Below are 24,324 nucleotides of genomic sequence, written 5' to 3' on the forward strand. Positions count from 1 at the left end.
CAACTGTCATTAAAGCACAATAAACCCATTTGTCATCAACTGGTATGGATTTTTTTTTCTCAGAATACAGTACCACAAAAATAAACACAGCAAATGCACCTTTTTGGTCCTGAGCCCCTTCAGCCCTCAAGGTAAATTAGATAGATCATAATCTCTCTTTGACCTTTGTCAGTGCGAGAGAGCGAGAGAGAGAGAGAGAAAGGTAAATATTCATCATGAAAACAAACATTTTTTTCTTCTACTTGATTCTCAGTAATAACAATTGTTCTGAAGTAGAATTGCTCTATGGACCACTAAAATATCACAGTGGACCCCCAATTCGGTATTTTTTTTGTGTGGACCCCCAGTAATGTTACATGGACCCCCAGGGTCCATGTGGACCCCGGTTGAGAACGACTGGTCTAGATGAATGTAAAGAATCATGTTAAATTCCAATCTTCTATTCCTTTGGTTTTTTGGGGTATACCCATATTTTTATTCTCTTCTCCATTTCACTGCTTCCTCTGTAAACAAGGCTTTACTGGGGAGGAGGACGGAGTGTTTTTGCATTGAGACAAAAATGTATGGGATATAAAAACCATGTTCACCCCTTTTTTGTATCCCGTACGTTTTTGTCTCAATGCAAAAACATTCATCCCACACCTGGTCACCTATGTCTTGTTCTCAAGATTGCTAAACCTTTGTTGCAATCTGTTCCAGTTACAGTATAGCATCTTAACAAATTTTTTCTCTCTCAGTTCTGATGAAAAGCCAAACAGACTCGAAACATAACTGTTCTCTCTCCCTACAGATTCTGCCAGACCTGTTGAATTTTTCCAGCATTCTCTGTTTTTTCTTGATTTCTATATTTAACTGCATATGTGCAAGCAGTTTCACAATTGTGCTCACAGTTTTGCCGTTATTACAATGGCAAATTATTAGTCAATACTTGAGTAAACTGTGGTTGAAGCATCTACAGTTTTTTTGTAATTTTTGTTGGAGTTAATTTCTTGCAGCTATTGGAAGTCAGAAGACACATATTGAAACTTTATTTTGTTTTGTAAAAGATGTTTGTGTCTCGGTTGACCGTATACTTCAGAAGGAAGTGCATTTCTGTGACTGATGAGCGTGTTCAAAGGATGAATGAAATAATTTCTTGCATACGATTTATTAAAATGTACGCCTGGGTGAAAGCATTTTCACACAGCATTCTGAGTGAGTATAGTTTATTAAAATATTCAGTGTATTTTATCTGGTTGATCAATGTTTTCTTAGCTCCTTTTATAGACTTAATCATTAACACTTGCAGAAGGAGTATCTGTATTATATTGGCAAAACTAGGCCATTCAATTCCTTGACTCTGGTCTGACATTCAATTCGATCATGACTGAATGACATCAAATCTCCATTTACCAACTGTTAGTTCATGCCAATTGCACAAGGCAAGTGTGAACTTTAACTTACTTCCATCTCCATTACAACTGAAACTGTGTTTCCCTTTGGATTGCAGTATAACTACAACTACTATGGCTCCTATTTCATATGATCTTATGAATAGGACATAGGTTGATGATACTTGCCAGTTTTTCCTTCTAGTACATGCCTCTTTCTGGTATAAGCACAATAAAAGTTGTTTTGATTTAATCATTCCATGTAAAACATGGCCATTCGGCTCAACTAGTCCTTGTTGGTGTTTATGTTTCATGTGAGCCGGCTCCCACCCTACCAACTAACTCTATCTGCAGAGACTTTTATTATTTTGACGTTGTAATTATCTAGCTTCCCCTTCTGTTTCTTTGAGCTTAATGCCATTCATTAAATGGTTAACTTGAACTTTTCTGTTGATGCAGCTTGTACAGGATACCCATCATCATATTAATTACCTTTTGAAATGCTTTCCCTAAATTGCACAACATAGTTTTATTCATGTGCTGAATATTAATAGAACCATGAAATTAGAGGTATCTGCAGAATTAACAAAGGCTTTCTGTTTTCACAAAAAGGTAGAATAGAAAGTGAGAAAATGCATAGATGGAAGGGTCGAGAAACCGAGGACACTGATATCAAATGAATGGCAAAAGAACCAATGGCAATGTGAAGAAACTTTTCTTATTTACACAGCAAATGGTTAGGATCTGGGGCGGGATTCTCTGATGCCCCGCCGGGTCGGAGAATCCCCGGGGGATGCGGCACCAATCCCGCCCCACCTCTCCGACGCTGGCTGCCGTATTCTCCAGGGCCGATTTTCAGGCGGGGTTTACGCCGCGCGGGTTGGGGCTGTTGGTAGCGGCCACCCCCACCCCTGTCAATTCTCCAGGCCCCGATGGGCTGAGCAGTCATCGTTTCCTGGCCAGTCCCGCTGGCGTGAAATGGACATGGTCCATCATGGCGGGACCTGGCTTATAGGCCGGCTAGGTGAAGGAGGGGAGGGGAGGGGGGGAGGGGAGGGGAGGGGGGGGGGAGACCCCCACGGTGGTCTGGCCTGCAATCGGGGCACACCGATCTGTGGCGGGCCTGTGCCATGGGGGCACTCTTTCCTTCCGCGCCGGCCTCTGTAGAGCTCCACCGTGGCCGGCATGGAGAAGAACCCCCCTACGCATGCTACCCACCAGGCGGTCTGTGCATGGGCATAACCATGCTGGCGGTTCTGCGCATGCGCCAGCCCTTCGGTGCTGGCTCGCATGGCGCGAACCCCTCCGGTGCCAGCCTAGTCCCCAGAAGTGCAGAGGGTTCTGCACCTTCCGGTCGGTCCGACGCTGGAGTGGTTTGCGCCGCTCTTGGTGCCGGATTCGGGCCATCCGGCCTGTTGCGGGAGGATCCCGCCCCTGGAATGCACTGCCTGAGAACATGGTGGAAACGGATTCAATTATGGCTTTTGTGTGTCAGCCATAGCTGAGTTGATGGCACTCCCACCTCTGAGTCACAAGGTTGCGGGTCAGTCCCCACTCCAGGGCAGGAGCGCAAAATCAAGGCAGATACTGCAATGCAATACTGAATGAGTTCTGCATTGTCAAAGATGTCATTTTTTGGATGAGATGTCAAAACGAGGAGCCGTTTGCCTGCTTGGGTGGATGTAGAATGTCCCATGACACTACTTTGAAGAAAAGAATGGGTTTCCTCCGGGTGCTCCAGTTTCCTCCCACAGCCCAAAGATATGCAGGTTAGGTGGATTGGCCATGATCAATGCACAGGGATAGGGTGGGGGTCTGGGCCTTGGTAGAGTGCTCTTTCAGAGGGTCAGTGTAGACTTGATGGACTGAACGGCCTCCTTGTACACTAGGGATCCTACGGAAATATGCATAGTGTCCAGGCCAATATTTATCCCTCAGTTAACATCACATCACAAAACAGATCACTTGCAGTCTGAGAGTTTGCTGTCCGCATATTGACTGTTTCCTACATTACATCAATGGTTCCATTTAATTTGCTGTATAGCTTTTTGAGATGTCCTCTTTCTTTTTCTCTTTTCAAAAGAAAATTGGATAAGCACCCGAATAGAGAAAATTTGCAAGCTAAGGGGAAGGGCTGGTGAGTGGAACTAGCTGGCTTGCTCTTATCTAGAGCTGGCATGGGCACAGTGAGTCAGCTAGCCACCACCTGAATGGTAACCATTGTATGCTACTATTCTGTCATTCTGAGAGATTTCTCAGTATTAGTAGTTCAGGTGGTTGACTCACTTTTATATTTAAATATGTTTGGTTTTGCTGACTATCTTACAACTTTTGTTTATTTGGTAGAAATCCGAGAGAAGGAACGGCAAATATTGGAGTACGCTGGATATTTTCAAAGCATCTCAGTGGGTGTTGCACCCGTTGTTGTAGTTATTGCCAGTGTGGTAACTTTTTCTGTCCACATGCTCTTGGGATATGACCTTACTGCTGCAGAGGTTAGTCTGCATGTTGAAAATATAAAATGTTTCAAGTGTGGCTCTGTAGGCTTTTCCCAAGGTAGTGAATAGATATGTTTTGAACATGTCAGATATTTGGTGGGGAAGGTGGAAATAGAGATTAAGAATAAAAATTGCAAATCTGTGAATAAAAACTGCAATGGAAATAAAAGTATGTGACTGACACGATCTGAAAGAGCGTAGCTTAATGTTTTGAGTAGCGATTCTTTGTCAGATCTAATAAAAATACATTTATTTTGAGGAGTTTTTAGAAGGGGAATTGGGACAAGGTGGAATATCTAATAAAGAGCAAACCCGGATGCAGCCTTGTGTTGATGTGGTAGGAGTATTGCATATTTTACAGATTTATCATTGATAACCATGTAAGTAGCAAAAGTAATTTCATAAGGTGTTAATTTATTTGCAGCTGTTGTTGTGGTGGTGTCATGAATGCCATAAATAACATAAGGAATAGGATCAGTGTACGCCATTTGAGCCTGCTGTGCCATTCAACACGATTATGGTTGATTTTCCATCTCTACTCCTCTCCCAGTATGAACACCATGGGCTGGATTCTCCGCCCCACCGCGCCACATTTCTGCACCAACCTGCCAGCGGGATTCTCAATTACGCCGGCCGGTCAGTGGGGTTTCCCATTGTGGGGCAGCCCCACGCAGTCAAGAAACCCCCGGGCGCCAGCAAAACGGAGAATTCCCCCCATATCCCTTAACCTGTTCATCTCTTGAATAGACTCGGAGCAGGACTGCAATGTTCTGTTTTAGTTGACTTTCATTGTCCTTGATAGTTATTCTAGCAGAGCTAGGAACATAGGAACAAGAGTAGGCCATTCAGCCCAATGAGCTTGCTGTGCCATTTGATACAATCATGGCTGATCAGGCACTTTTATCCTCATAAATCTTCAGGCTATTGTTAATTAGAAATCTATTAATCTCTGCTTTGGGTGGCACGATGGTGCAGTGGTGCACTGCTGCCTATGGCTCTGAGGACCTGGGTTCAATATTGGTTCCTGGTCACTGTCTTATGTGGAATTTGCACATTTTCCCTGTGTCTGCATAGGTTTCACCCCTACATCCCAAAGATGTGCAGGTTAGGTGGATTGGCCACACTGAATTGCCCCTTAATTGGAAAAAAAAATAATTGGGTACTCTAAATTTATTTATTTATAAATCTTTACATAAAGCATGCAAATGACTGAGCTTCCATAGCCCTCTGGAGTAGAGAATTCCAGAGCCCTCTGAGTAAAGAAATTTCTCCTCATCTTGGTCCTAAGAGCCATCCCCATTTGAAATTTGGCATCCTGATTCTAGGCTCCAAGGGAAACATCTGCATCTGCCCTGTTTATTCCGTTAAGCATTTTGTAGGTTTCAATGAGATCATCTCTCATTCTGCAAACTCTAGAGTATACAGGCCCAGTTTGCCCAATCTCTCTTAATAAGACAGTCCCGCCATTCCCTGAACATCCACCTAACTTTGTAGCATTCGTTCCATGGAAATAATATCCTTTCATGAGGTAAGGGCACCAAAACTGCACACGGTACTCCACTTGCAGTCTAAACAAGTTCCTATAGAATTGAAGACCTTGCTACTCCTGTACTTCAATCTCTGGCGATAAAGCTAACATTCCACTAGCCTTCCTTTTAAAAAAATAAATAAATTTAGAGTATCCAATTATTTTTTCCCAATTAAGGGAAAATTTAGTGGCCAATCCACCTAGCCGGCATCCATTAGCCTTCCTAATAGCTTGCTGCACTTGCATGCTTGCCTTCAATGACTTATGGACCAGGCCACCCAAGTCCCTTTGTACATGTACACTTTCTAATTTCTTAACATTTAAGAAATACCTCTGCACATCAAATATGCCAAATCCTCCTGTCACCACTTTACAATTTCCTCTCAACACACATTACTTCCTAACTTTGTATCATCTGCGAACTTAGAAATGTTTCATTTGGTTCCATCACTGATATACATTGTGAACTTCTGGGTCCCAAGTACTGATCCTTGTGGTACTCCACTAGCCACAGCCTTCCAATGGGAAAATTATCTGTTTTATTCCTATTTTGCTAATCAACTTCCTGTGTGAGACTTTTTTGAAAGCCTTCTGAAAATCCAAATATGCTATGTCCATCAACTGTCCAATTTTGTTTGTAACATCTTCAAAGAGCTCCAACAAGTTCGTCATACATGGTTTCCCATCAGTAAATACATGCTGGCTATGCCCAATCAGATTATGATTGTCCAAGTGTCTTTTTATCACATCCTTTGGATGTTCAGATTATGTAAAGAGAGATTAACCAGTTTGAAAGTGAGATGGTTAGTCTGCACTCGGTAGTAAAGTTGTGCCCCCCCCCCAAATATGATCCAACTTGATTCCAGTAATGATACAAAGCTTTTTAGACAGCAACTGACATTTTGTTTAAATAATTTATTTTGGTGATTTTGATAATTAGTGCAACAAAAGTTGCCCAAGAGGTTTTCCACTCTGTTGAGATTACCTCTTAGAGTGGATTGATCTCCTGATTTAAGGGCAATCATTTAAATTGCCTTGCAACGGTACAAGTAATGAAAACATTTTCGGGTTAATTAGTTGGTTTGTTGTGTTGTATTTATCAACATACTGCCTCAACCTTCTGGCAAAGCTGTGCAAACAATTAATGGCAAATAACAAATATATAAAATGTTATGCCATCAAAAGATTAAAATTTGGTTTACAGTGACTAACAGTCATTTAAAAAATAGTCTTCCTCAAACAGCAGCAGGATGCCCGACCAGTTAATCTTATTTCATTTGATCAAAATGGTTGTCAGAACCACAGATCCGTGTTTGCAAATGTTGTGTGATTGGCTCCAGATAGCTCATTACTCTGATGCCAGAGAAAATATCCAGTGCATGAAACAAAGTTTTTTTTTCCCGGATAATGACAGTTACTTTATTGAAATCATGTTTATTTCTACTGAGTTTTATATGGGTATTAATATTTTCAGGCATTCAAACATAATAGCTGTGTTCCATTTTTACAACAAATCATGCAAACATCTGCATGTCAAATGCTCAGTGACTTGAGACTTTTTGGACTAGAAAATGTCTATGGATGGTAGGACTAAATTAAGATAAAGGCAGTCTGACTCAAATATTTGTGTATTTCTGGTGTCAGTATTTAAATGTCGGTTCATCTAATTTATGTACTTCAAAATTTTAGCCTTTTTTAGGTAACTTGTATTATTTTTCCAGGCTTTCACCGTGGTGACAGTTTTCAATGCTATGACATTTTCTCTTAAAGTCACTCCATTCTCTGTGAAATCGTTGTCTGAAGCATCAGTAGCTGTGGATAGATTCAAGGTGAGTTTTTAAAAAAAGTTTGCCTTTTGAAATCATTTAAATGAAGTTTGTTTTTAAGGTACCCTTCATGTAATCCAAATACATGGCAACATTTAATTTGCCTTCCTAATCACTTGTTGTACGTGCATACTAACCTTTGTGATTCATGGACCAGGACACCCATATCCCTCCACAGCACTGAGTTGTGCGATTTTTATCTATTTAAATAATATGCTTCTTTTCTCGTCGTCCTGTCAAAGAGAACAGGTTCACATTTTCCCACGTAGTAATCCATCTGCCAATTTTTGTCACTCACATAACCTATCTATATTCCTTCGCAGACTCGCTACCTCCTCTTGACAACTTGCTCTCCTATCTATCTTGATGTCATCAAAACATTTAGCTACCATATATTTGATCACAACATCCAGGTCGTTAATTTAGATTGTGAATAGTTGAGGCCTCAGCACTGATATCTGTGGTGTTCCATTAGTTACAGCTTGCCAACTCACAAAATGACCCATTTATCCCTACTCTCTGCTTCCTGTTTACTAACCAATCTTTTATCTATGCTCATATGTTGGGTGCGTTTCTCTACTCTCCCCTGCGGCGTGGTTCCACTGCTGTCAATGGGATTTCCATTGAATCCACCCCACCGGGAAACCTGCGGCGGGGTGCACCATTGGTGTGAACGGAAGATCCCTCCAGAGCGAACAGGCCAGAAGATCTCGCCCGTTACCTCTTGCACCTGTGTAGTAACCTTTGATGTGTCATCTTATCAAATGCCATTTGGAAATCCTTGTACGCCACATCTACGGATTCCCGTTTATCCCCCTCACTTGTTACTTCCTCAAAAAACTAATGCGTTCTGCCAATTTTCCTGTGACACAGGTTAGGCTAACTGGCCTGTAGTTTCCTGCTTCCTGTCTCCTCCTCTCTTGAATTAAAGTGATACAGGGGCTGGTTTAGCACACTGGGCTAAATCGCTGGCTTTTAAAGCAGACCAAGCAGGCCAGCAGCACGGTTTGATTCCCGTACCAGCCTCCCCGGACAGGCGCCGGAATGTGGCGACTAGGGGCTTTTCACAGTAACTTCATTGAAGCCTACTCGTGACAATAAGCGATTTTCATTTCATTTCACATGCTTTTCTTTCATTTTCCCATCTACTGGGATCCTTCCAGAATCTAAGAAATTTTGGAAGATTATGATAAGTGCATATATGTGGCAGCACGGTGGCACCGAGGTACCAGGTTCGATCCGGCTCTGGGTCACTGTCCGTGTGGAGTTTGCACATTCTCCCCGTATTTGTGTGGGTTTCGCCCCCACAACCCAAAATGTGCAGGCTAGGTGGATTGGCCATGCTAAAGTGACCCGTAAGAATGAATTGGGTACTCTAAAAAAAATTTTTTTTTAAATGAGTGCATATATTATTTCTGAAGCCATTTCTTTTGAGATGAACAGATGAAATAGGAGCAAAAGTATACAATTTGGCTCATTGAGCGCCAATAAGATCATGTTATGTTTTGGATTCAGCATTCCCATTAGCCCTGAGAACTCTTGGAAGCAAGCCATTTGGTCCTGGGTACTTGTCTTGGTGATATCTTAATGATGTATATCTTTTACTTGTCTTGGTGATATCTCAATGATGTATATCTTTAATGATATTCAAGTTCTTTCTGGATTCTAGTTGAATTATGGCATCAAGGATCCCATGCAAAATTGAAGTCAGGGGAAACTCTCCACTGGTTAGTGTTGTATCTAGGACAAAGGAATGGAAAAAATTCTAATTTCATAATACTGAGAATGAATTTGAAACACTGGATGCGTAAACGTTTGCACATAATTCGGTGAACGGATATTAATTCAGCAATTTTATTTTGGCACCATTGTTTCTTGATCGGAACCAAGACTTTAACATTTTCCTGTGTGATCTAGGTAATTTTTGAGTGGATGGACTATGGAAGTCCAACATGCTGCATCCAATTTCAGTAGGAATACTGGAGGAATAGAATGAGAATTGAACTTTATAATTTGTGTTTCTATACGATATTTGGTCAATCTTTAATATCTATTAATCTAAACTGGGAACAATTCCGAAATCAATTCCTTCAATTAAAAAAAAATTCTCTTTGAAAGGAGCTTTTCTCTTGAGAAGCAGAATTGAGTGTTTTAGTGATATTTAACCACTGCTAATAATTTTCTTCCCTGGGAAAGGGAATCAAGGCCTCAAAGTAGGAAATCAAAAGTGATATGGAATAATAATACATGGTTAAGCCTGAACCCAAATTCTGTGAAATGTTTGTTATGGGCAGCTAGATTTTTCAATGTGTGGTCACTTGAAATTTTTTGCGCACTTGGGCACAAACACGCTGAACCTTGCACATGTGCAGCTTAGTGTGAACAGTGGCTTCACCCCTCACGTTTTTCAAATGTTCTTGAGAAGGCCTCCACAATTCAATTATATTTTAATTTTTTGTTGAAATCTATCATTGGGTGCATTCCAAGTGCCCCAAAGTGCGTACAATTTCCCAATGTCAATTTTTCTGCGTTTACAAAACGTTAATCCTGTGTCCAGAATGTACAGAACTTGGGACCACAAGCCTTTCATAGAATCCCTACAGTACAAAAGGAGGCCATTCGCTCCATAAGGTCTGCACCGACCCTGTGAAATCCACCTAGGCCCACTCACCTGCCCTATCCTCATAATCCCACCTAACCTGTACATCTCTGGACACTAAGGGGCGATTTAATCGTGGCCAGTCCACCTAACCTGAACATCTTTGGACTGTGGGAGGAAACTTGAACACCCGGAGAAGTCCCACGCAGACAAGGGGAGAACGTACAAACTCCACACAGACAGTGACCCAAGGCTGGTGTTGAACCCAGGTCTCCGGTGCTGTCAGACAACCGTGCTAACCACTGCTGCCCAATTTCTATTTGAGAAAGTAATTTAAATTACTCTTCTTTACTTCTACTTCTGATTTCATGATTTTAAATGGTTCTATGATCTGAAATTGGGTAGTCAGATGGTCTTAGCCACATCATGTGGTTCTATAAGGTGACTTTGACTTTTAATTCTGAAAGCTGAGGGCTAACTTTGAGCAGAGTATGCATTTATGAAATGGATTTTGGACATAGTCTGTTGACTTGGATCGTATTAATAATGTTGCATAATGTTTAATAATGCCAATAGTTCTCCCAGTTTGCTGTTGATTCAGTGAAGACTGAACAGCCTTCGTGGATGTTATACAAAGTGATAAAATGTGTTTCTATAATAGTTTACTTGCAGACATATAAATAAAGTACTCAAATTGGTACGTTATTGCCTTGACTTGTGTAGGACTGTACACTGTAATTTGTCACACTAAAATGTCATTGACTAGTTATGTGATTTTGACATGCGTTTGTAATCTTTGAATAAAGAATGCAACTGAAGTTTGGAGTTTAAATAATTAGTTAATGTGATATATGACATTTCTTAAATATTTCTTTAAATTTGCTGCATTCAGCAATTTTGTACTTTGGAAAACCTAACCGGCTTCAAAACTGTGTTTTAAAGCTGCTGTTGCTGAAGTCAAAAATGCAAGTGAACTCTGCTGAGATGTGAAGTTTTCACTTTTGAATTTTCCATTTTAGGTGAAACTAAATTATTGAACAGCTTAAATCATTATTACAATATTGATTTATAATTTGTCACCATTTTAATGCTTTGCAATACCTTCTCTTTGAAGTAAATAGATCGATTTTGAGGGGTGAAATTGCTGAAAGTAGACAGTTTGAATTTGGGGTTTAACTTCTAAATGAATTAGATGGGTCAGCAGTGCATTTGATATTGTACATTGATGTAAATCAAGTTGTTCTCTTCTATACTCAAATCAGGTATTTTATTTTTGAGAGATTCATAGATTAAAACTGTCACTTTCATTTAGCAAGTTGAGTTTAAAATGGTAAATCTGTGATTAAAAGTGTGACCAAGGATAGGCCTTTGTTTTTTAATAATGTGTCAAGTAAACTTTCCTAACAGTTTTAAGCTGGAAATGTACGACAGGGTCTATCATACAGACAAATGATTGGTAATGAGGTGCCTGATCTTTACCATGGCAAAAAGATGGTAAAGATCAGGCTGTCCCTAGGCTGTGAAAGTATTGATAAATGTTTCTTGATATTAACCACTTTTTTAACTTCCTGTTTGTAATGTACCTGATTTGCCCTTGAGTGGGGACTACACTATATATGAGAGTAAAATCTATTGCATGCAGTTGTTTGTTCATGCTCTGCCTCAAATAAGGGATATGCACTTCAAAGAAATGCCAGACATCTACAGCTACTGCCAGTTTATTTCAGCATGAGCCATCATATTGTTAAGGGGGAAGAACAATGCAAAAGATAAACTCAAAGTACTGTTCCACATTGAAAGCTTTGTGTAGGTAAATTCCAAAAGTTTGATAACCTTCCAGATAGCAACAGTCTATAATTGTTTCAATAGGGTTTGGCAGTACGTGCATAATGCAAAATGGGTTATTAGCTCAAAGCTGATGCTCGATGGAGACGAGTCAGCATTCAGCTGGCTCCTTCAACAGTGAGCTAGCAGTGGTTTTGTTTCAGTGCAGCTGGAGCATGAAAGTGAACAGTCAATTTTAATATCTGTACCATAGCTCATAACCTTATTCACCCCTCCCAATTTGATTTTATAAGTTAATAAGAAAAATGTCTTCCTTATATTTCTGCTTGGAGACCACACTTGATGTCTACAAACAAATGATGAGAATGAGATTCCTCCCCATCGCAACTAAGAAAATGGAAAAGATGGTTATTCCCATTTCAGATTTGCTCATGTTGGGGTTGAATAAGATGATGCTTAATAGCCTCCGACCAATATAACTGCATTGGTCGTTTGTCCAGATCTGTTGAAATCCGTACTACTGTGCCAAAAAGGTGGAATTTGATTGATTTTGTCAACTGTAAATTCATAGCCTCATAATACATAGACTGAAAACAAATACAATAAGGATATCGTGTGTGTTATTATAGTGCCACAATGGTGGGCCAAGAAATCCCTTTTTGGTCATTATTGAGCCATATTATGGGGCAGAACGGAGAGAGTTTTGCTGTACATGTGACTGAATACTTTGAGTTGGCACTGTTGATTATTCTTTTTGTCTGTTGATCTTTTTGTCTACTATGTACGTAATGTGTACGTTTCCTCGGCCGCAGAAAAATACTTTTCACTGTACTTCGGTACATGTGACAATAAATCAAATCACTGGGTATTAAGTGAAAATATTCCATTACACAGCTCCAAGTTCCTATCTGTTGAGCACAAAAATTATTTCAAAAATATATACGCTAACAATTCACTTTTTAAAAATAAGTTGTTCTGTTTTCTGAGCAGAGCTCTTAATATACCTTGAGTGTGAGCGACTCCCTTATTATAACATTTTAAAAAATCAACATTATTCTATCATTTTAAATTATGTTCCAGCCGTTTGAGACTTGCCAGGCTGTAATCGGGCCTGCATTTAGTTGCTACTAATGAGCTCCATTTGCTCTTCACAAGCTTCTTCTTTAGCCTGCTGCTGTGTATTGCTGCCTGTGCCATTGGCTTAATCTCCATTTACCAGATGTCATAACTTTACACCTCTTCAACCTGTTCAGAGTTTATTTCTAATGGAAGAGTTTCACATCATAAGAAAAAAGCCAGAAAGTTCTCAAATCGCCATAGAGCTGAAAAGTGCTACTCTGGCTTGGGACTGCCCAAATTCCAGTGCTCAATCTTCACCCAAGATAACTCCCAAGTTGAAAAATGACCAGCGCGATACTAAAGTGAAGAAAGAGAAAAAGAAAATACAGCAAAATGTACAAAAGGGTCCACTAACTGAACAGAATGGACATCTTTTAATAGACAATGATGAACAACCCAGCCCAGATGAGAATAAAGGAATTTCTTTGACCAATCCCAGACTTCAAAGAACTCTGCATAATATCAACCTTTGCATAAAGAAGGTAAGAAAACATTTCCAAAGGGTAATTTAGTTGTCACAGGAAATGCGGATTTATAAGATTTAAATATTTTATTGTTAAATATTTAACTTGATTATATAAATTGCTATTTATTGCAGTCTAATTCACTGTGAAATTCTGATTTTATGCTAAAGAAAATTAGTTTTTCAAACCTGTGTTTATCAACAATACCTGTAATGAAAGTATTAAGAATTTGTCAATATAATTTCTGACAGGAGAAGCTTGTTGGAATCTGTGGCAGTGTGGGAACTGGCAAAACATCCTTGATTTCTGCTGTTTTGGGACAGGTGATGTATCTTAAAGTTTTGATTCACTGCAAATGCTAAACAGATTATCAAGTAGTCATGTTGAGATGCAATTTTCAAACTGCTTTTGGACTAAGTACAAAATGATAGATAAAAAGTTATGTTCCAGAAGGAGGCCATTCAGCCCATTGTGTCCGTGACAGATTTTTTGCAAAAACAACAAATTTAGTCCCACACCGCTGCCCTTTCCTTATAGTTCTGCAACTTTTTCTTTTCAGTTAATTATACAATTCTCTTTTGAAGGCTTTGATTGAAAATGTCCCCACTGCACTTAAAGATGTGCAGGTCAGGTGGACTGGACACGCTAAATTGCCCCTTAGTGTCCAAAGGTGTGGGGTTATAGGGATGGGGTGGAGTATTGGGCCGAGGTAGTGTGCTCCTTCAGAGGGCTGGTGCATACTCAATGGGTTGATTACAGGCTGGTTTAGCTCAGTGGGCTAGACCACTGTAATGAAGAACGAGGCCAGCAGCATGAGTTCAATTCCCGTACATGCTGAGAATTCTCAGTTCTCTCTGTCTGTACCCGAACAGGCGCCGGAATGTGGCGACTAGGGGCTTTTCACAGTAACTTCATTGCAGTGTTAATGTAAGCCTATTTGTGACAATAAAGATTATTTTATTTATTTATTTATGTCCTCTTTCTGCTCTGTAGGGATTCTGTGGATTTCAGAATCTAACCACTCGTTATGTAAACTCCTTTCCCCCATGTTGCCGATGCTTCCTTTGTCAAACATTTTAAAATGAGTGCCCTCAGGTTCTCAAATTTTTTGCCATCAGGGGTTTTTCCCTCTCTACTCTGTCCATATTCCTCATGATTTTAAACGCCTACCTCAGATTTCCTCTTAATCGTCTCATCTCCAAGGATAACAGGCCCAACTTCTCATCTATTCACTTAACTGAAACTCTTCACCCCAGACCATCCCCACAAATCCTTTCTGCACCCTCTCTATTGCCTTCACATCCTTTCTGAAGTCCCAGTGTTCTCATTGAGGCTGAACCAAAGTTTTATACAGGTTTAACATATCGTCCTTGCTCTTGTGCTCTATGCCCCTATTTCTAAAGCTCAGGATCCCGGATGCTTTATTAACCACATTCTCAACTTGCCCTGCCACCTTCAGTGATTTGTGCAAACACACTCTCAGATCCCTCGCTCCTGTACCCGTTAAACTTTTGGAGCATTTATAGAAGACAAATCTGCAGTTGTGAAGTGTTGATTTTCATTATAATCCTGGTTTTTAATGTAAACACTTCTATACTACACTTCTCTGCTTGGTCCAAGATCGCAAGAAACTGCAGGGTGTGGTGAACTCAGCCCAATGCATCACACAAGCTTGCCACCCCCCCCATTGATTCTGTATACACCTCCCGTTGCCTTAGGAAGGCAGACAGCTTACACACCGAGGCATTGCCTCCCAGACCCTTCCATCAGGCAGAAGGTACAGAAGTCTGAAGACCCGCACGTCCAGACATAGGAACAACTTCTTCCCCACAACTACAACACTCCTCAATGACTCCCCCTCGGACTGATCTGTTCCCTGTAAGAACACTATTCACGATGCCCTATGTTGCTCATGCATTTGCTTTGTTTGGCCCTTTGTTCCGCACTGTAACCAATCACTGTTTGTTGATGTACCATTTGTCAATGTTCTCTGTTGATTTTCTTTTGTCTACTATATATGTACTGTGTACTTTCCCTCAGCCGCAGGAAAATACTTCTCACTGTACTTCGGTACATGTGATAATAAATCATATTAAATCTTGCATCAACAAGAATTCAGAACACAGAAATCAGAACACAGAAATGCGTAATTTAATCATGGAATCAACTGTCCTTGTAATTCATCATACCCTTTTCTGTGATTGATAATTACGGATGGATTAGAATCCAGCACTAAGGAACTGAAAACATTCTCTAAAAATGCTACAAATTAATATCTAATGAATATGGAGAACAGTTTAATTTTAGAAGAATTCTAAGTCATCCCTGACAAGCCCACTGAAGTTATTAGAAGAAGTGACAGGGGTTTTTAAATAAATTCATGGGATGTGGTATATCTGGTAAGGCCAATATTTATTGCCCATCACTAATTGCAGTTGAGAATATGATAGCGCGAGTCATTCTTGAATACAACTGTGTGGCTTGCTGAGCCATTTCAGAGGACCGTTAAGAGTCAACCATATTGCTGTGGGTCTGGAATGATATGTCGGCTAGATCAGCTAAAGATAATAGACTAAAAGCAAATTACAGCGGATGCTTGAATCTGAAACAAAAACAGAAAATACTGGGAAATCGTAGCAGATCTGACGGCATCTGTGGAGAGAGAGAGAAGGGAGCTAACGTTTCGAGTCTGGATGACTCTTGGCATATTTCCTTCCCGAAAGGACATTAGTGAACCAGATGAATTTGTGATAATCCCGCTTCGTAGCCAACATTACTGATATGAACTTTATATTCCAGATTTTAGTTCATTGAATTGAAGTTCCCCAGCTGCCATGGTGGTTTTTGAATGCTCAATCATGAGTCCAGGCTTCTGGGTTATTAATCCATTAAATTTAGATAATTTGGGACTTCAAACAGCATTCAATAAAGCTGCTCTCGCAAGACTATTGAAGAAAGTTAAGATTGGCGGCAGAGTGAACATTGGTTTAACAATTAATAGAGGTTGTTGATATTGTCTGGGGAACAAAGTAATCAATGGTGGCTCAGCAGAAACTGCTCTGGAACTTTGTTGCTTATAATATTTATGCATGATATTGAAGAGCATATCAGTATTGGTGATACATTTGTAGATGAGCCAAAGCTAAATAGACTGATAATGAGTTGAAATTTTAAAAAATGGATCAAGTCTGTAAATGGCTAGAATAGTACATATGGATAAATGTGGTGTGGATATAGCAACAGGCACAAGTAAATATATATAATGTGAAAAGATAATCATTGATAATCAAGAATTGCGGAAACGATCATAGGTGTAGCTTGAAGCTTCTCCTCAATATAAAATAGTTATTTAAAAAGAAAGAAAATTAAGTACTGGAATGATTCTGGTGGTCATTGCCTTATGTCAACGCAAGTTACCCTTGCCTTAAGCTGAGAAATAATAAGGCCAAATCTGGAGTATGGTTTGCAGTTTTGGTTATTCTGCATCAAAAACGATGTTGATGCATTAGAAATAGTTCAAAGATAAGTGAACCGCATAAAACCAGCTAAATAATGAAGAGATTTGCAATGTGTAAAATTACTTTTCCTGGGGAAAAGATTGAGGGGAAACATTTTCTAACACATCAAAGAGAGGTAAGTGAATTGCAATCGCACCCTTGAGTGATTAGAATGCACTTATCTCTTTTGTGATGCAGTTTCTGTTTGTAAATATGGGATTTAAGCATTTTGATTCTAACCCATGAAAGGAGATGAATAAATCAAGGCTGCAGCTGTTTTGTGGAAACTCAATCACAGCCTCCTACTAGAAATGAATGAATGGGTTGCAGCTACAGCACCTGAGGGGCTTAGACACAGGTCTCAGCTGTTCTCTTTCCGGGAGTAGGCACATGATGCTTCCAGGCAAGTGTTGCAACTATAATTTTGTTCACTGCCCTTGTCTGAACTGCTCTCTTGGTTCCAGACAGGATATTTCTTTCTGGGTGGGGGCCTCTCGGTGGATGAGGGGGAGGGGGTTGGTCGTCCCTTGAGATAGGGGACCCTGTGGGGGGCGGGGGGAGAACCTGAGATAGAGGGCGCTGTGGGGGGGGGGGGGTCCCGAGATGGGGGTGCTGTGGGGGGATCCCGACATAGGGGACCCTGGTGGGATCCCTGGAGTTAGGGGACCCTGTGGTGGGGTCCCTTTAGTTAAGGGGCCACTGTGGGGCAGGTCTCTCGAGTGGGGGGTTTCCTTTAGTTAGGGGTCTCTGTGGGTGGGGGGGGGGGTTTCTTTAGTTAGAGGTATCTGTGGGGGGGTCTCTTGTTGGGGATTCTCTATTTGGGTGGTCCCTCTAGTTAGGGAGTCTGTGGGGGGGGGGGGAGGGGGAGTGTGGGGGGTTGGAGAGTCCCTCTAGTTAGGGGACCTCTGTTGGCGGGTGTTCCTCCAGTTAGGGGGTCTCTATTGTGGAGGTTTCCTCTGGTTAAGGGTTCTCTGTGGGGGCATGCCCCTCTAGTTAGGGATTCTGTGGGGGGGGGGGGTTAGAGAGTCCCTCTAGTTAGGGGTTCTCTGTGAGGGGGTGTCCCTCTAGTTAGGGGGTCTCTGTGGGAGGAGTATTCCTCTAGTTAGAGATTCTCTGCCCCGGGGTGGGGGGGGGGGGTCCTTTAGTTAAGGGGTCTTTGTGGGAGGTTGCTTTAGTCAGGAGGCCCGAGGGTCTTCCTATTAAGGGGATCCCATCTGGGTGACCTCCCTGTTAAGGGGATCCCTGCTGGGTGACCTGCCTATTAAGGCGATCCCTGCTGGCTGACCTCCCTATTAAGGGATCTCTGCTGGATGACCTCCCTATTAAGGGGATCCATGCTGGGTGACCTTCCTGTTAAGGGACACAACCCCGCTAATCCCGCTCAGAACGACCCCTCACCCCAAGGTGTTGGTTCATGGACTGAGAAACTCCGGTGAGCAGAGCTCCTGTGTAGGAAGAGGTCGGGGCACCATTTAAAAATGACCCGCTTGACCCTCTCCCCACCGGCAGGACCTCCAGACCACCTTAGCTCACAGGCGGAGGGCAACCCCAGGCCCGATCCTCGGCAGGGTCTCGGGGTCCTGTAGGGACTTCGAGAGATCGGGCCACCGTTTTAAAATTAAATCTGATTTTATTTGATTACATCGCGCCAAATGTCTGTAATTAACTAATTCGTTGGGAGCCTTCTTAGTATAAACAAAAATCCATTCGCCTAAACTTTTACGTTGCTTTAATTGGACTATTGGCTCCCGAAAAGCCTAGTTGCCATGCAAACTAGAATTTTTAAAAACATGACTGCAGCAGTCATACACACACACTAACCCAGGCTTTTAACCATAACTGCACCAAAAATATCATAGAATCATAGAATTTACAGTGCAGAAGGAGGCTACTCGGCCCATCGAGTCTGCACCGGCCCTTTTGAAAAAGCACCCTCTTTTTTTGTAAATTTAGAGTACCCAATTATTTTTTTTCTCCCAATTAAGTGGCAATTGGGCATGGCCAATCCACCTAACCTCTTTCGGTTGTGGGGGTGCAACCCACGCAGACACGGGGAGAATGTGCAAACTTCACACAGACAGTGACCCAGGGCCGGGATTCGAACCCGGGTCCTCAGCGCCGTAGGCAACAATGCTAACCACTGTGCCACGTGCCGCCTGAAAACGCACCCTACTTAAGCCCACACCTCTACCCTATCCCCTTAACCTAGTAATCCCACCTAACCTTTTGGACACTAAGGGCAATTTAGCATGGCCAATCCACCTAACCTGCACATCTTTGGACTGTGGGAGGAAACCTGGAGAACCCGGAGGAAACCCACGCAGACACTGGGAGAACGTACAGACTCCGCACAGACAGTGACCCAAGCTGGGAATTGAACCTGGGACCCTGGAGCTGTTTAGCGACAGTGCTAGCCACTGTATATAATACAATATACCTGAAATCCATACATTCAACACAGCAGTTACACTTTAGGTGGCTGGTATGAGTGGTGGCTGGTATGAGTGGTATAGTTGAAAGTAGATCTTTCACTGTCCTCGAGCGCAGCTGATGGAGTATCAATGGGATGAGAAAAGAAACTTGGAGAGGACAAAAGTGAAAGGAAAACATTGTAATTGTAAGTTATTGGATGTATTTTATTTGCTCTTTCATGTTGCTTGCAGCACTTCTCTTCCTCGCCTCACTCTCACATTGATTATTCCAGATGACCCTGATGGAAGGAAGTATTGCAGTTGATGGAAATTTTGCTTATGTGGCCCAACAAGCATGGATTCGAAGTGCCACTGTTAGAGAGAATATTCTGTTCGGCAAAGAGTTCAATGAAGAAAGGTAAGAATTTAGAAAGTGCTGAGGAAATTGTTGGCAAAATATTGAAGTACTCCCGAGTGCAATGTTGTCAATGAGTTACTCGGACAAAGGAAGAAAAAAAAGTGCGTCTGATATGGAGAACGGGAAACATATTTAGATGGCACAGGATTTTATCCAGTAGCCTGCAGTTACAGCTTTGTCAAAATACTAATCATAAGTATTATTTAAGTTTGACTCAAGACTTTCTGGAACATTTTTACTGAGAAGCGGTTTAATAATTGCAGTGAAGTATTAATAAATGCATCATAATTTTTCTTTCAAATAAAAAGGAAAGAAGGACAAGAAGTATCTATAATACAGTGAAATATTTGGTCAGGTGCTGAATTTGCAAACATTCTCTTTTTGTGCCAGAACCTTTGGCTTATTCCAGTCTACTGTAGGCAAATGAGGTTTAGGTTTTGTACTTCTTTTGGTTCAACCATAAATTTCCAATAATTAGGAGCTAAATGCCTCTTCTGAAAGAGACACCATTGCAAATCTGTAACAAAAAAAAACCTTTAAAGGAAACTTTTTAAAGTGATGATCGTGGGGATGGTGATGCACTTGGGTCCTTGTGCCCACTGACCTTGGAAGCCTAAACTGTACCAGCAGACATCATCATGAGCGGAATTCTCCAAGCCTCAGCACTGAAATCGCACTCTGCGCGGGGACGGAAAATGGGGCGTCGGACCCGGGAGACCGGAGAATCACTGCCGGTTGCATGCGAGATGGACGCGCCAGTTGGGGGCCATTGAAATAGGGCCCCGTGCCGATTCTCCGCCGACAACTGGCTGTGTTCCTGCCGGCGTGGTTCACTCATGGTTCCACCCGGCGGGAGCTCGGAGTGGCGGCCACCCTGGTGGAGGGCAGGAGGATCCGTCACCGGGGGAGGCCTCCAGGACGGTCAGGCTCGCAATCGGTGGGGACGTGCGATCTGGAGGGGGGAGGCGGCCTATATTTAGGCGGACTCGCGGTTGGATGTGCACGGCCCCGTATCGGCAGCTGGAGCTGCGAGAACTACTCCGGGGTCCTGTTAGCTAGCCCCTTTCAAAACTGAGAATCACTCTGGACTTTCTCCAAGAAAACCCCATTATTGGAGAATCCCGCCCCATATTCTCCCTCTCCAGGTCCGGGGAAGGTTCACAAGAATGATCCCTGGAATGAAGAGCTTGTCGTATGAGGAATGGTTGAGGACTCTGGGTCTGTACTCTTTGGAGTTTAGAAGGAAGAGGGGGGATCTTCTGAAACTTACAGGATACTGCGTGGCCTGGATAAAGTGGATGTGGCGAGGATGTTTCCACTTGTAGGAAAAAGTAGATGCAGAGGATACAATCTCAGACTAAAGGGACGATTCTTTAAAACAGACGAGGAATTTCTCCTTGTGTCTGTGTGAATCTCACCCCCACAACCAAAAGGTGGTGAATCTGTGGAACACTTTGCCGCAGAAGGCTGTGGAGGCCAAATCACCTGAGTGTCTTTAAGATGGAGATAGATAGATTTTTGATCAATAAACTGATCAGGGGTTATGGGGAGAAGGCAGGAGAATGGGGATGAGAAAAATATCAGTCATGATTGAATGGTGCAGCAGGCCCGATTAGGCCGAGTGGCCTAATTCTGCTCCTATGTCTTATGGACACAGGACATGGACAGCGCTGCAGAAAAGGAGGCAGGCAATCCATGCCGTAAACTGCTAGCTGCCTGGATTGACTATGTCCCAAGGCCTAGGCTAAGGAGCAGTTCAACAATCAGGTCCCCTGATCTGCTTGTTTTCCTCCACACTGAGTGGCCAAAGGATCAAGAGCATTGGGGAGCTACCTCTTCAGTTAAGAGAAGAGGGCTGCACCTTTACACATCCTACAATAGATATGAAAGATAACCTCCTCCAGGCAACAGAAATTACAGTCAGCCCTGGCGCCTGTGAATCAACTTAACAATCTGAGTTCTGATCTGGTTAAGAATCAGTAACCTTTTGTTTGAACAAAGCCACAAGATTCCACGATTTTAAACAAACAAAATAAACTTTACTATAGTCAGAAAAGTAAGACAATTTACAAGATCTATCTTGCTCTTTAACATTCAGAATTAACATGAGGCAACTATGAATTAACACAAACACACCACACTGCATGGCAGATACGATCAAGATAGATCCCACATTTCTCAGCAAACCACCCAAATGTCAGTGACCACTGCGAGTCACAATATCGCGTTAAAACCCATGAGGAATTTAAATTCTTCACTTTTAAGTTCTAGCCTCTGAATTATCTTGAAACGGTGTTGCGACTGACTCCCTCAACAACTGCTCACTCCCTCATGGTTCAGTCTCTCCTCTTGAGACTGCGTTCCATAGGGTTCAAAAATATGCACTCCGTTAGTGCTTTAACACTTGTGTACTGTTAATATTTGGCCTGATTTATTAATAACCTTGTTGAAATGTAGTATTTAACCTCCATTTATGAAGATGGAAAATGTTTGTTGACCTGTGGCTGTTCTTTACTGAAATGTATTTATTGAGTGAGATTAAATTAAGGCTGTCTCAATCCAGATACAACAGTGTACTTGCTGCATGCTGCCTGAGACCGGATCTTGCAATATTACCTAATGGGGATATGACAGAGGTATGTAAACCACTCGTGTTTCTAACCTATCAATGTTGCATATTTAACTGCTAATTTACTTACTGAAAAAATATTAATATTCCTTCAACTTGAGGTCATTCCAAAACCCTGCCAGATATCTGCACCCCTCTAAATTGTATTGTGTATTCCCAGTTATAATTACTCCACCATTCGTGGCTGTGCATTTAGTTGCATTGAGTTTGGAATTCCCTCTCTGCACTTCTCCACTTTGCTTTCCTCTTTTTAAGACACTCCTTAAAACATACCACTTTGACAAAAGTTTTTTGTCATTTGACCTAATATCTCCTTATTGCGTTTAGTTTCATACTTGGTTTTTATATTGCTGTTGTGAAGCACACTAGGATGCGTTTTTAATGTTCAGAGTGCTGTATAAATATGAGCTGTTGTCAATGACCCTCTCATTTAAATGTTTAAAGGGTGGCACAGTGGTTAGCACTTCTGCCTCACGGCACCAAGTACCCAGGTTCGAACTTGGCCCCGGGTCATTGTCCATGTGGAGTCTGCAGATTCTCCTCGTGTCTGCGTGGATCTCACCCCCACAACCAAAAGATGTGCCGGTAGGTGGATTGGCCATGCTAAATTGCCCCTTAATTGAAAAAAAAATGATTTAAATGTTTATGGTTTTTAAACAGAGATGGAATTTTCTTTCCTACTCAATATCTCTTTTGTCTGGCTTGGGTGGGATCAAATTGCACCAAATGCAAAAACATTCCATTTGATGGTTTGGTGATTGGAAGCGTTATTAGTCAGGATCCCTAATATCAATCAGTTAATTTGTGCAAGTAATCCTTTTTTTAAAAAATAATTTTTATTGAAAAATTTTGAATTTATACAACAATAAGGCACCATAGTAAAATACCAAAAATAACAATAATATTAACAATCATAAATATTCGCCCCACCTCCATGAACAACACAGCATTTTAACAACAACGCAAATTAACACAATATAAAGTTACAGAATAGACACTACAATAAGGAACACCCCCCCCCCCCCCCCCCCCCCCCCCCACCCTGGGTTGCTGCTGCTATTGGTCAAGTTACCTATCTTTGAGCCAGGAAGTCCAGTAAAAGCTGCCATCGTTTATAGAACCCTTGTATTGACCCTCTCAGGGCAAATTTGACCCTTTCCAATTTTATAAATCCCGCCATGTCACTGATCCAGGTCTCCACACTTGGGGGCCTTGCATCCTTCCACTGTAGCAGAATCCTTCGTCGGGCTACTAGGGACGCAAAGGCCAGGACACCGGCCTCTTTCGCCTCCTGCACTCCCGGCTCTACCGCAACTCCAAAATTTGCGAGTCCCCACCCTGGTTTGACCCTGGATCCAACCACCCTCGACACCGTCCCCGCCACCCCCTTCCAGAATTCTACCAGTGCTGGGCATGCCCAGAACATATGGGCGTGGTTCGCTGGACTCCCCGAACATCTGGTGCACCTGTCCTCACCCCCAAAGAACCTACTCATCCTAGTCCCGGACATGTGGGCCCGGTGCAGCACCTTAAATTGGATGAGACTAAGCCTTGCACATGAGGAGGAAGAGTTGACTCTCTCCAAGGCATCCGCCCAAGTCCCGTCCTCTATCTGCTCCCCAAGTTCCTCCTCCCATTTAGCCTTCAGCTCCTCCACTGACGACTCCTCCACCTCCTGCATTACCTTATAGATGTCAGACACCTTCCCCTCTCCGACCCACACCCCCGAAAGCACTCTGTCCATCGTTCCCCCGCGGCGGCAGCAGAGGGAATCCCTCTGCCTGTCGCCTAGCAAACGCCTTTACGTGCAAGTATCTGAACATGTTCCCTTGGGGAAGGCAAAATTTATCTTCCAGTTCCACCAGGCCCGCAAACCTCCCGCCAATAAACAGGTCCCTCAATTTGCTGATGCCCGCCCTTTGCCACCCCCTAAATCCCCCATCCTTGTTCCCCGGGATGAACCGATGGTTGCCACCCAGTGGAGCCTCCATCGAGCCCCCTGTTTCCCCCCGATGCCGTCTCCACTGTCCCCAGATTCTTAGGATCGCCGCCACCACCGGGCTCGTGGTAAACCTCTTAGGGGAGAGCGGCAACGGTGCCGTTACCATGGCACCCAGGCTCGTACCTCTACATGACGCCATCTCCATTCTTTTCCACGCCGCCCCTCCCCCCTCCATCAC

At 42.4% G+C, this 24,324-nt stretch overlaps 1 protein-coding gene across 3 annotated transcripts in view; it reads left to right on the forward strand.

Moving 5' to 3' along the window:
• The window catches only part of abcc5 (ATP-binding cassette, sub-family C (CFTR/MRP), member 5), a 155,660-nt gene that overhangs the window by 46,982 nt on the left and 84,354 nt on the right, over positions 1-24,324 (forward strand). For 2 of the 3 annotated variants that reach the window (XR_005462831.1, XM_038815891.1), the window contains exons 8-14: positions 1,047-1,194; positions 3,717-3,865; positions 7,118-7,225; positions 12,860-13,207; positions 13,441-13,512; positions 19,391-19,515; positions 22,079-22,151. Coding sequence is in view for 2 of the 3 variants with exons in the window: in XM_038815891.1 (XP_038671819.1) it covers positions 1,047-1,194; positions 3,717-3,865; positions 7,118-7,225; positions 12,860-13,207; positions 13,441-13,512; positions 19,391-19,515; positions 22,079-22,151 (1,023 nt within the window). In the remaining variant the exon portion in view is untranslated. Of the gene's footprint in view, positions 1-1,046; positions 1,195-3,716; positions 3,866-7,117; positions 7,226-12,859; positions 13,208-13,440; positions 13,513-19,390; positions 19,516-22,078; positions 22,152-24,324 lie in introns of those variants that run through there. The other variant, XM_038815892.1, reaches the window with a different exon arrangement.

This window comes from Scyliorhinus canicula, chromosome 13 (genome assembly GCF_902713615.1).
Source record: "Scyliorhinus canicula chromosome 13, sScyCan1.1, whole genome shotgun sequence".
NCBI classification, from domain to species: Eukaryota; Metazoa; Chordata; class Chondrichthyes; order Carcharhiniformes; family Scyliorhinidae; genus Scyliorhinus; species Scyliorhinus canicula.